The 13089-nt window shown below is 29.8% G+C and overlaps 2 protein-coding genes across 4 annotated transcripts; one reads left to right on the plus strand and one right to left on the minus strand.

The window, feature by feature from the left end:
* Positions 1-2549: 2549 nt before the first annotated feature.
* LOC120080834 (protein neprosin-like) lies at positions 2550-8526 on the plus strand. 2 transcript variants are annotated; one of them, XM_039035486.2, is made up of 7 exons: positions 2550-3445; positions 3549-3635; positions 3725-3940; positions 4035-4199; positions 6291-6344; positions 7480-7626; positions 7917-8526. In XM_039035486.2, the coding sequence occupies exons 1-7, from the start codon at positions 3242-3244 to the stop codon at positions 8292-8294; spliced, it is 1251 nt and encodes a 416-aa protein (XP_038891414.1). In that variant the 5' UTR covers positions 2550-3241; the 3' UTR covers positions 8295-8526. The 2 variants fall into 2 exon arrangements, with proteins under 2 accessions (XP_038891414.1, XP_038891415.1); XM_039035487.2 differs by having other exon boundaries at positions 7548-7626.
* Positions 8527-9609: 1083 nt separating this feature from the next.
* Positions 9610-12415, minus strand: LOC120082140 (Tetratricopeptide repeat (TPR)-like superfamily protein). 2 transcript variants are annotated; one of them, XM_039037383.2, is made up of 2 exons: positions 12120-12415; positions 9610-11335 (listed from the first exon to the last, which is right to left on the minus strand). In XM_039037383.2, exon 2 carries the CDS (start codon positions 11328-11330, stop codon positions 10098-10100), a length of 1233 nt encoding a protein of 410 aa, XP_038893311.1. In that variant the 5' UTR covers positions 11331-11335; positions 12120-12415; the 3' UTR covers positions 9610-10097. The 2 variants fall into 2 exon arrangements, with proteins under 2 accessions (XP_038893311.1, XP_038893310.1); XM_039037382.2 differs by having other exon boundaries at positions 9610-11342.
* Between the last annotated feature and the right edge of the window lie 674 nt (positions 12416-13089).

Here is a 13089-nt window from a genome sequence, read left to right on the forward strand (position 1 = left end):
ATACAATATAAAAAATAACCATATTTTCAATTGGATATTCTGTTTTAACGATCAACACAATTTTTCAAAAAATATATTTTAAAAATTCAGCCAAAACGCAAATTTTTTTTTTTTTTGTTTTTTTTGGGCGGGGGGTCAAGAAGACAATAAAATACAAATATGTAGCAAAAAAGATGAACTCCTTGATTTCCTATGTTGGATTTGATCTTAAATTACGTTTACGTGCGTGTACAAGTTTTGTGATAGATTACGAAAGTGACCCTGCTTTGCTTTCAATGTCCAACACAGTCGGGGAAGTTGGCTGTCCATTTTATTTACATTACCCCTCGTGTCTATGTCTATAATATTTATTGTATTGTTGAATTTTAACTTTTAAATTCTCTCCCTCTCTCTCTCTACCATAAATTTTAATTATAATAATACCTAACAAATATCTACAAAACTGATTTTTCTTTAATTCTTCCAGCTATGGTTTTTTTTTTCCATCTCATTAATTAATGATATATATTACATCTCAACGGATTTTAAATAAATTAAAGTGATTCCTTTCTTGATATTTCTATGGATTTAGTTGAATTTAATTATATCGACAATAAAATGGTAGATTTAAAAGATATCCTTTCTTTTCTCGTCCCCACATGAAATTTTATTCAATGCTTTTTCTCATTCTTCGAGAATTTAAGAGCCAAATTTATAGATTATCTTTATATTCGATGCTTTTGTTGCACCTTTTATATCTATTTATTCTATAGTCAATATACTTAAAAGATAAGTTTTCATTTAAATTCTTAAAGTTGTATTTATTTTGTTTTATATTAGCTTCTTATATAATTTTTTAACTTCTGATTTATCATTAATTGATTAATGCATATGAACCCATTAAATTTAAGATTTACATATCATATCGATTGTATTAGAATAATATAATAATGTTATACGTTGATTTTGAATAAGATTAAATATTCGACCATATAAATGTTAAATTGATAAAACTAAATAGATTTGGAATTAGAACTTTATAAAGATAATTGTTAGAGTCAATTTTTTTAAAAGCAACAAAGTTAAAAAGAAACACAACTTTACAAATTCTAGACAATTAAGAACTTCTTAAGATAAAGAAAACTAAGTAGCCCTAATCTAAAAGGTTTAGGACCACTCCACACACATAATTTAACCAATTATCCACTGTTTTTTTTTTTTTTTTTTTTGTTGAAAATTTTAAACTCATACATGGTCAAAATAAATAAATCTCATCCAATTTGAACCAAAAGAACAATAAAAAAAATTTCCTCACTAATTTTGATTAGTCATCTAAATGATTAATTAATTTAAGTAAGATCATTTTTATTAATGCCTTCAATATTTATGATTTGAAATAATTTTCGTACTTTATTAATGGAACACTTGATTTATTTAGACGCCCACAAACACCTAATAGAATTAGAAATATCATTAATACTTAAGAATTGATAGTTATTTTATAAGGTATGAATTAATAAATGGGATTGGAGAATGGAATTAATATTATTTTGAAACATCGATATTTAAAAATAAATATATAATGATCCCTAAAACAAAAAACGTAGCGAATACGCATGAGCCTGCATGGGCACGCTGCTCAAAAGGCCAAACGCGCGTGTTCCCATTTTAGAAAATTGGACCCTCTCATAAACGACGCCGCTTTGGCCCATTCCGTGAATTTTAATTAAAGCATCAAATTTGCAGCCGTTTCTTTGGCTTCTATACTCTACATTACAATTCCCCAATTAATAGTTTCATAAATCCGTGTCCACTCACAAAGGACAAATTTTAAATTTTAAAAGTAAATGATAATAATAATAACAACCGCACCAACAAAAAATTGGCCCTTAAATTTCGAGTATAATTTTGAAGAAAATTATTTTAAATCATAAAATTATGAAAAATATTTTCAAAAAATATCAAAATATCAAGTATATATGTGATAGATCGTAATAGATTGCGATAGACTACGAGCTACGTCTATCCTGATAGAGATAGACACATATTGTCTATGGTAGATACTTAATGAAATTTTGGTATATTTTAATCTTGTTTCAACTTGGTCCCTAAATTTCAAGATTTACACTTGTAATCTTAATTTTTTACTAAATACTCACATTTCATCTTTAGTTTAATGTTTATTAATTAATTTAAAATAATTATAACTAAATTAAGTTCTACTCTTTTTCTTCGCTATTACCTTATAATTATTTTAAACATAATTAATAGACTTTAACACCAACATTCGAGAGTGAATATTGAGTGTAAATCCTTAAACTTAAAAACCAAATTGAAACTAAACTTAAATATCAAAGGTAAAATTGTAATATTTTAAAACCTTAAGCACAAAATCAAAACTAATATAAAAAAGTAATTTTCAAAATAAATAAATAAATATAAAAAAAAAGCTCCCTTAAAACAAAATTGCTAAAATAATGGGAAAAAGTTCTTTTTTTAAAAAGAAAAAAAACAAAAATTTATTTTTTGAAACAGCTGACATAAGGAACATCTGGGGAAGTGAGAAAGAAAGAGGACCCAACTTTAGAAACCCAGAAAGAATTAAAAGATTTAATTCCATTTCCTATCTATTCCTTTCTCAAACTTCCCATCTATATATGTGTATGTAAATAAGAATAAGCATATTTTAATACCTAAACCCAAACTTCCCTTAAAAATAATGATTTAAAAAAAAAAAAGCTAAAGTTTTCAGTCTTTGTATTGCAGACTGGAAACACAAAACTCCTTTTTCTCTCATTCTTTTCATAATTTATTTTCTAAATTAGAGGAATTGAGCATGATTTCATCACTCCCAACTTTATATATATAATACCACAACTCACATGGGCTAAACTTTAAGAAAATCCCAACTCCTCTTTTTATTTCCCCCCCTCTTCTTTTGTTTTATTTTATTCAGCCCCGTGCCTTGGAAGCTCAATAACACAGAAGAGAATTTCAATTTCGAAGAGGGTCTTTGGAAATGGTGTCACAGTGAATCTTTTTACCTTATTTTTTACAAATTGTTTTAGAATGGTCAATTTCTTGTTGGGTTATTTGTCAAGATGCTTCTCCTGCGCCAAAAGCTAAGAATTTAATGGCGGTTTTCATCACTACAAGATAAGGCCAATGCACACAACACCAAATTTACAGTTTCAAGTTACAACAAAGACAAAGCAACAACCAAGTTTTTTTCTTTCTTTTTTGTTTTTTTTGCCCCTCGGAAATGGATTTTTCTTCTCATCTTGTTTCTGTTCTTGTTTTTTCCCTTCTTGTCGTTTCATCCTTTTGTCCTGTCCATTCTCTCGACAAAAAAATCCATCACATTAACAAAACCACGACGTTTCGCCCTCAAGATCATTCCAAGAAATTGAAGCTTATTAGAGCTCATCTCAAGAAAATCAACAAGCCCCCCATCAAGACCATTCAGGCATTTTTCATCTCTTCTCATTTCTATTATCTTTTAATTAATATCTCCTCTGTTTTCCTCTGTTTTCATGGGATTTTTAATTTTTTTTTTTTTTTTTTTACAGAGTCCAGATGGTGATCTTATAGATTGTGTTATATCTCATCAACAGCCAGCTTTTGATCATCCGTTACTGAAAGGAAAGAAGCCACTGGTAAACAAACAAAAAGGATTTTTTTTTTTTTATTTGGGTCTTTTTTCTTTTTTTTTTTTTTTTTTTTTTAATGAATTGGGTTTTTAAAGGATCTGCCGGAGAGACCATTTGAGCGGAGTTCTTCCGGCGGGGGAGAATCGGAAACGTTTCAATTATGGAGTATGTCCGGCGAATTTTGTCCGGAGGGAACTGTTCCGATCAGAAGAACGACGGAAAAAGATATGCTGAGAGCGAGCTCTGTTCAAAGATTTGGAAGGAAAGTAAGAAGACGGATTAGAAGAGACTCTTCCAGCAATGGGCACGAGGTAAGGGAAGAAATTGAAGTGTTAATTAATGTGGGTTTTAATTAGAGATTAGTGTTGAATAGGGGGGTGCGGGTGATTTTGGTTATGGTGACAGCATGCAGTGGGATTTGTAAGTGGAGAAGAGTACTACGGAGCAAAAGCAAGCATAAATGTATGGGCACCGCGGGTGACGAATCAGTATGAGTTTAGTCTGTCACAGATGTGGGTCATTTCTGGTTCTTTTGGAGATGATCTAAACACCATTGAAGCTGGCTGGCAGGCAAGTTTCCAAATTCTTCTTCTTCTTTCATTATTATTATTTTTTCTTTTTCCTTTTGATAATAATTAATAAAAGAAAAACTTTTTTTTTTATCTAGTTTCAAGTTAATTTTTATTTGACCCTAAATTTTAAATGTTTCACTTTTAATCCTTATTTCGTTTCAATTTTGTCACAATATTTTAAAAGGTTATAATTTTACTTTTGAAATTTAAATTTTGTTTCAATTTGATTGTTGCTTTCGAGATTTATAATTTTAAATACTCATATTTTGTCTTTAATATTATGGTCTATTAATTAATTTAAAATAATTATAATTAATTAAAATTTACTAAATTCAAATTTTAACTTTAGAATTATTTTAAATTATTCAATACACATGAAATGACGATAAGAAAATTTTGTAATCAAAATTAAATATTTGGTCTGAACAATTAGACGTCCAACCCGTGACCATAACAACTCGACTCTCTTTAGAGGAATCTCCATCCACTACTTGTCGATATGGAAACCATTAAAAAAAATATCCCCAAGAGTATAAAATTTGATATCTAGGAACCAAATTCAAACAAAATTCATATATCAATGATAAAATTATAATATTTTGAAATTTAATAACTAAATTGAAATCAACATCATCCAAATATTGTAGGATTGGATGGATTGTCTCATGAAATTAGTTAAGGTACATATAAAGGGACACTAACATATATTAAAAAAAAAAAGACAGACTAAATAAAATAGGAAGATTTTGAAATTTAATGATGAAATAAAAAGTAAATGAAAACTAAGGAGCAACATGTATTTTCCTTGTATTAATAAGAATAATGGGTTTGTTTGAGAATTGAATTATATGGTTGGGTTGGGGAAAGAAATGGAAGGATTCTTGTAATGGGGACAACTGTGAATTCATTATTATTGGTATCATTATCAAACTCATTATTGTCACACAAATAAATTCCCAATGTGAAAGCTACCACACATTTACACTCTTAACTTAATAGCCCAGAGAATTTCCCACAAAATTTTAATTCTTTTTTTCTTTTCTTTTTTTTTTTTCTTTTTGGAGACAACATTAAATTACTTGGTGCTACATTTTTCTTCTTTTGTAATTAAAGCTTGACATAGTTCAACTACTAATCTATCTATCTATCTCATTCCATCTTTCTCTTCTTTTATTTGACATTATATTCGGGTCGGATTGGATTGTGATATGTGCTTTAAAATTATTAAATTCATACCTATTTAGTTTACGAATTTAAAAATTATCTTAATATAATCTCAAGTCTTCTATTTTTTTTCTTCTATATAACTCTGAAATTTTAAATTTCTTTATTTTTTAAAATTCATAAATATGTGACATTCAAAATTAAAATTTCAAGGTTGCATTAAATTTAGACATAGAATTTAAATTTATATCTAATAGAATAATAAATTTTAAAAAAATTTAAATAAATGAAAGATTTGTTAGATATTCAAAGGTTTTATATTGATACAAAATTGAAAATTAAATGAGGAATTAAACTTGTAATTTAACATTTTTATATATATATATAAAACTCACATTTGTTAATTATATAAAAAGAATATATTCTCCCTTAAATTAAATTTATTTGACTTCGTACTTAATTTTATTTAGTGAGTTCTTTTAAATTTTTTGAAGTTTTGTTTTTTATTGAATAGAAAATGTTTAAAAATTGCTTGATTATTAGTTATAATTTAAAGTATCCAATTAAAATGGTTGACTTAAGATAGTGGGTAGAAACTCTTAGTTATTAATTATTATTAATTAGTAGTCAATTCTTTCCCTTGCATTTTGCTAACAACCCATTTCATTTTTAAAATAGTAATTTTATTGCTTTTTTTTTTTCTCTTTAATAATTAATGATCAGAACGACTTCAATGAATTTGACCATTCTAAGGATTGGAATGGATCGAATTATTTTCTTTTAACAAAGGAGAAGCATAAAATTAGGGGATTGGATTAAGTCCATAATGTAATTAATTAGAACTTAATCATATCTTAAAAAAATGTAAAAATTTCTCTGTTCCATTATTTAACCCATTAATTAACACGTTTAAGTTTCTGAACAGGTTAGCCCAGAGCTGTATGGAGACAATTACCCAAGATTTTTCACTTATTGGACGGTAAGTATTTATCATAAAAGCAAAATTACCTGAATCTAATTGATTTAGTTCCATCGGATAATCATTAAATTTTTAGTTTTCAATTTATAAAAATAAAGCTTATATATATACTCGTACTAATTTCTTTTAGTTATCATTATATACTTTCTACTCATATTTTGAAAAATCAAACAAAATTATTTTTTCTTTTTATAAAAAATCAAACAAAATTATTTTTTCTTTTTATAAAAAAGTCTCGTTTGTTAATCTTTTAGTTTTACTCATGTTTTTCATATTTCGTAAGCATTTAAATTTTTAGTTAATTTTCAAAAACAAAATATATTTTTTAAAACTTACTTTTTTTAATATTCAAAATTTGAATTTGATTTTGACACTTTTAAAAAATGTAAACAATAGATACTAAATAGATGGAAATGATGTTTATAAGTTAGTTTTCAAAAACTTATTTTTATTTTTGAAATTGATTTGAAATTTAAATAAGATAAAAATTAATGTTAAAATTTAGGAGAAAATAAAAACGAATTTTAAAAATAGAAAACTCAAAACCAAAGTCTCGTTTAGTAACAATTTTATTTTAAGTTTCAGTTTTTGAAATTTATGCTTGTAATTTCCTCCTAAATTTCATACTATATTTCTTCAATTTCTTGAAAAAAATTTATTTTGAATTCATAGTCAAATTCTATAAACAAAATTATTTTTTTTTATTAACCATTTGGTTTGGAAAATTACGTCAACAAACATCTCATCTACCTTTAAATCTCTTTGTTATTATTTACTTTCTACCATTATTTTCAAAAATCAAATCAAGTTTTGAAAACTAAAAAAAAAAAAATTAAAGTAAATTTTGTTTTTAAATTAAGTTAAGAATTCAACCAATAAAATATGAAAATTATAATAAGAAATTGAAAAGAAATAAATTGAATTTTCAAAAACTAAAAAGTTATCAAACAAAATCTAAAATTTTAAAATTTAGCTTGGTTTTTAAATATATTAATAAAAAGTAAATTAACAAAATAAAGAAACCTATTCGTAGAAATAGTTTTTATAAACTTAATTATAAACACAAAAACAAAATGATTATAAAAAATGGAGTTGCAACAATAGTAATAATTAGTAAATGAACTTGAACTAACAGTCAGATGCATATCAAACAACTGGATGCTACAATTTACTCTGCTCCGGCTTCGTTCAAACCAACAACAGAATCGCCATTGGAGCTGCAATTTCTCCAACATCTTCCTACAATGGCGGCCAATTCGACATCAGTCTACTTGTTTGGAAGGTACCCCATCTCCAATTTACTTGATTCTAAAATGGTCAAAATCATTCGAGAAGTATTTTCATTACTTCAAAATCAATTTTAGTACTATAAAAAAATGCATCTTAATGTGTAAAATTAAACATTAAATTGTTTTGAAGGATGAAATTATGCTTTATAAAAATTTTAAATACGACAAGAATGATTTTAATCATTTCAAAATAACTCTCAAGCCTGCACGGATAAATAATCTCATTTAAAATATCGAAATTAGTTTTTTTTTTTTAATTAAAGAATTGAAAATTTAATTTTAGGATCCGAAACATGGGAATTGGTGGTTGGAATTCGGGTCGGGCGTATTAGTCGGGTACTGGCCGGCATTTTTATTCACTCACCTTCGAAGCCACGCAACGATGATCCAATTCGGCGGCGAGGTGGTGAATTCGCGGCCGTCGGGGTTTCACACGGCGACGCAAATGGGGAGCGGCCATTTCGCCGGCGAAGGATTTGGAAAAGCTTCGTATTTTCGTAACCTGCAAGTGGTGGATTGGGATAACAGCTTAATTCCACTCTCGAATTTGAAGGTTTTGGCTGATCATCCAAATTGCTATAATATTCAAGGTGGGATTAATAGAGTTTGGGGAAATTACTTTTATTATGGTGGCCCTGGAAGAAATGTGAGGTGTCCTTAAATTGTGTATTTTCTCTTTACCTTGTAATTTCCTTGTGGGGTGATTTTTTCTTTTTTTCTCTTTTTTTATGAGGAAAGTGTGAAATATTCATGTATTTGTTTTCTATTTTAGTTCATTTTTTTGTTCCTTCAAATTGAAATTCACTAAAATGTGAGAATAGGAAGGGACTATTGTAAATTTTGACGAAAGAAATAGTGAATTATACTAAGATTGTGGATTTCTTTTTGGGAAATGTCAATTTATAAGTGTATCAATTTACCTCTTTTATTATGTTTTGTTTGAAAAAGTTTTAGTGTGAAATTTATAATTGTGTCATGTAAACCTCTAAACTTCCCTAAATTTATCAGTTTAGACTCTTGGTTAAAGTTTTGTTTTAGAGTTGTCCTTGCATTTACTCTTAATCATCTATTTTGTAAAATCAACATTTGAATAAGTCTACATGTGTAAGAGAATTAATAATTTTCAATGGTAATCGTAATGAAAGATCTAATAGTCCATTTTATAAAACCGACATTTGAAGAAATCTACACGTGTGAGAATTAATGATTTCCAAATGTAATCGTAAAGGAAAGTCTAAATATTGAAATTTAGGAGTTTAATTTACTCAAATTATAAATTTCACATGATATTGGTGAAACGAAATCTGGAGAAGGATGGAAATTGATACACTTGCAAATGTTCAGGATTTTTATTGATACAATTTCAAAAGTTTATGGATATAACTTTGATATTTGTCATTTTTTCGTTACAAACTTCTAATTTCACAGAAATAGTACATGTCAATTACTAGCTAGACTCTCTTTAACATTAAGATTTGTCGCAGATTGTGGAATTAATTCCGTTGATAGATAGAACTTGCATTTGAGTTAATTTGAAAATATTGGAATTTGCTGTTTCTTATATAAATATAATTTAATTGGATGCCTTCAAATCTGCTTGACCCAGTGGCAAATAAGTCGTTTAGATTCATGCACATCTTCAAACTTTCACAAACAATGCTTTGAAGCTTGATTCCTTATAACTGGACAAATAATTTTGGATAGCCAACGCAGACATTAAATTGACCTTTACTGGATACTTTATAAAACATCGCTCATGTTTTAAAACTTCATATGGAATTACTTTTTAAAATAAAAACCTAAAACATTAAGCCAAGTTTGCAATATAACATTAAAAATTTTGAAACTTAAAATAATTAAATGAACTCATTTCAATTTTCATGCATACGGTTAGAAAAATGAGTTAGAATCACAATGAAGACAACGTGGCTATTCTTTTTATATGAGAAAAATCAAACAAATTCATGAGTCATATATTTGAAGAATTTCAGGAAATAGTCATACCGGTAAATTTCTTTAGAGAAACGTACTAAAAAGGGGAAAGTGGAAACCGTGAACATTCTACAAGTGCACACTAGAAAGCTGTGTATAGTTCCGAATCCTAATCAGACTGTTACATAGAAATCAAACTCAAAACTTATCGACCAAATTTTCAAACTACGACGATGACATCTCAGATAACGATAAGGCAGACATTGACTACTCTAACTGAAACAAAAGTATATTGTGTCCAGAAGCTTGGCAACTACAAAGTAAAATGATGTAAATGGGAAAGGAGTTCAATACAATTGCACATGAACTTCACTTTCAGCAAGGAACCAACAAGAGATGGCGCTGTTGTTAGTATCTCACACGGGCAGCCGGAAAAGTGACTTTATTCAAAATTAAAGAACCACTGAAAAAATCATTTCCCTCTGAGATTGGAATTCCAAATTATAAAAATTTGTGGTGATACAACAAAAGCTCATTCAATAGATATTTCGTCAAGTAGCTTCTTGCAAGCCTCACTGACCTCCACATTCTCCATTTTCAACCGGCAATTCATCGAAGAACTTCTCCTTCCTGCGGCAGAATATGTTCTTATCAATGATTCAAAGACTTCAGACTCTAAAGTGTCGACCGTCTTCTTCACAATTTCAAGAAAACCCTCTGCTCCATCAACATCTTTTTCTTGCTCAAAATGGCTCATGAATGATTTAATAATCTCAGGAGAAGGCATCCATTTCCCACCGTCTCCTTTACGTTTAGATACTGCTTTGGCAACACAATCACCTGCCAGTTTAAAGTCTCCATTTTTGAGATAATAGTCCAGAAAAAGTTCCCAAGTTTTTGTATTAGGTTTAGCTCCTTTATTTCGGGCTCGTTCCTTCAGCTCCATAGCTTTCTCTAGCAAACCCTCCTTGGTATAAGCTCCTATAAGAGCATTTGCAATCCTAATATCATAAGTCGAGCACCCTGATTCCCATTCCTTGAAACATTTCTCTGCGCCAGGTAAATCTTTCAATTTTATCAGAGTCTGGATCATATTAAGATAGCTTATATTTGCAGTTTTTGAAAAGGCCAACCTTAATGAGCGCCAAACTCTATAAACTTCAGGCAGGTTACCAATTTGTCCATACAACGTAATCAGGAACTGGAAAGCAGAGAGATTTCGGCAAGCATTTCTCTTCTCCAACTCCTTCAGCGCCTTTGTTGCCTTCTCGAACAAGTTTGCATCAACATAAATTGAGGCTAAATTGCTATATGTTGTCCAATCTCCCACAACTCCACCATCCCTCTTCATCTCATCAAGAACCCTTTCCACACCAGAAATATCATTTAAAGCAGCAAGTGCCCTCATCCACACATTGTATGTATAGGAATCGAACATTACATTGGCAGCCTTCATTTCCTGTATGATTGAACGAACTTTATCAGGCTGCCCAGTCTTCGTGTATAGTGTCATAAGGCTATTATATGGCATAGAGGCCACCGGTAGGTTGAGTTCCTTCATCTTTTCGAAGAGAGCTTCAGCTTTTTCAGTCAATAATTCCTTGCAGTAACAGTTGAGAAGAGAGCCATAGCAAAGATGATTCTTTGATGATTCAGGAAGACTAACAAAATAACTCTCGGCAGCAGCAACTCCTCGAGCCTTGGCTACTAAATCAAGATGTATTGCTTGATCACTTACTGTCTTGTTCATGCCCCTTTTGCCCATAGTTTCTGAAAGCTATACCACAGTTTCATTATCAGAACAATCGTTTTACACAAGCAATATCAGCAATAACGATAAACTATTTGCATAGTTTCAATAAAGCCAATTAGGCAACCCTCCAGTTCCCCTCCTCCAAATAGCAAACAATAATTTTTATTATTTTTTTTTTTAAAAAAAGAACAAATGGAAGAAAATAAATGTTTATATCGGAAATGTATAGTTAGTCGTTTTACCACAGCACAAAGGAAAGGAAAGGCATAAAATGTGATGATGAAGTTCCTAGTGTTCATAATTATATTATAATCCTAAATAATGGAACCACTTCCGACGTTGTACTATTCTGTCTACTGTTTCTGTTCCATTCAACCATAGGATACTTCTCTGGGATTTTGTTAGTGTTTATCCCAATGCTAAGAACTTGGGCTCCAATTGGTAATCATATGCTTTCACCAAGAACGAGAGAATCGGAACTAGACCTAAAGGCAGAAGGTGCCTATCAAGATTCATGATCACAGCAGACAAGGAAATTGATATAAACAAGCGAATAGGCAAAGTTGAGAGATCAAAATTGATTTGGCAATTATTATCGGGCTCTCAAATTTTCTATGGTTGAAAGTATCGAACAAGAAGGATATAGACTTATGAAACAGTACCTAAAAAGAAAAGTCCTGTAAAACCTATTTTTGCACAGCTAAGACAACTAGAACAGATAGCCATAACAACAACATTGATTAAAATACTTCGTCATTCATCATCAATACTACAGAATTTCAAAGGTTTGGTTAAACGAACCTTGAGAGCAGGATTGTACAGCTTCCTATCGCGAAGCTTTTTGAGTGTATCTCCAACCTCCCATTTGAAGACGCGCTTGTGACTCTTGATGAAACCATTCAACTGTTGCCGAATGCTCTTCTCTGAGCCACCATCTTTAAAGAGCCTCACGTACAGTGCCTCCTCCAGATACTTCTTCGTCGACCTCTTCGCGATATTCTTGGTGCGACTGAACTGCCGTAACGCCATTCTCCGGCACTTCTCACTGGCAGAGCAGAAATGGTTTTACTACAGATCCAGAGTCTAATCACAACCCTAACCTTCCGAACAGCGAGAGGGAGAGGGAGACAGGTGGGCTCCTATTTTGGGCCGGATGGTTTGGGCCTCAATCGTACAACAACAGAAGGACTCAAATTCGACCGCATCTAGAAAGCCCATTGGGCTATACCTTTTCACCTGCGTCCCTTTTTACAACAAATAGCAAAATTTCATCTCACCCGTATGAGTTCGCATGCACGTGATTAAAAATCTTTAGAACATAAATTATAAAATGAATATACTTTTAATTTAATTTAAATAGAAAATGTAAAATATAAAAATAATAGAATAAATAGTAACTAAAATAGTATATATGTTTTATTTGGTTATATTGAATATGAAATACGATGGGTGCAAAATGGTATTCAATGAATATAATTTTCATTGATTCTAAAATATAAATAATGGGCACAAAGTTTGAAAGTCATCTAAGAGGTAAATGAAGTAGAGCATGAAGTCTGAAAGAGGGATTTTGACATGATCAAAATCACTTCATGCTAAAATCAATGTTCGACAAATAAACAAAATTTATTTTAGGAAAACAAAAATCGCTTGTGATTTTGGGAGTATAAAAAATTTGGTGATTTTGGAATCTGATTGATTAGAAATTAATAATATAGCACAGTATAAATATTAACTTTTTTCAGCAAAAGTTCAAATCACGATTTGTCCT

Source organism: Benincasa hispida, chromosome 7 (genome assembly GCF_027475165.1).
Source record: "Benincasa hispida cultivar pf3 chromosome 7, pf3_genome.v1.1, whole genome shotgun sequence".
In the NCBI taxonomy this organism is placed as follows: Eukaryota; Viridiplantae; Streptophyta; class Magnoliopsida; order Cucurbitales; family Cucurbitaceae; genus Benincasa; species Benincasa hispida.

Coding starts and splice junctions, on each gene's coding strand:
- LOC120080834 (XM_039035486.2), top strand. CDS start 3,242: ATGGATTTTTCTTCTCATCTTGTTTCTGTTCTTGTTTTTTCCCTTCTT. Junction 3,446..3,548: donor CCCCCATCAAGACCATTCAG/GCATTTTTCATC, acceptor TTTTTTTTACAG/AGTCCAGATGGTGATCTTAT. Junction 3,636..3,724: donor TGAAAGGAAAGAAGCCACTG/GTAAACAAACAA, acceptor GGGTTTTTAAAG/GATCTGCCGGAGAGACCATT.
- LOC120082140 (XM_039037382.2), bottom strand. CDS start 12,347: ATGGCGTTACGGCAGTTCAGTCGCACCAAGAATATCGCGAAGAGGTCG. Junction 11,343..12,119: donor TGTACAATCCTGCTCTCAAG/GTTCGTTTAACC, acceptor ACTGTGGTATAG/CTTTCAGAAACTATGGGCAA.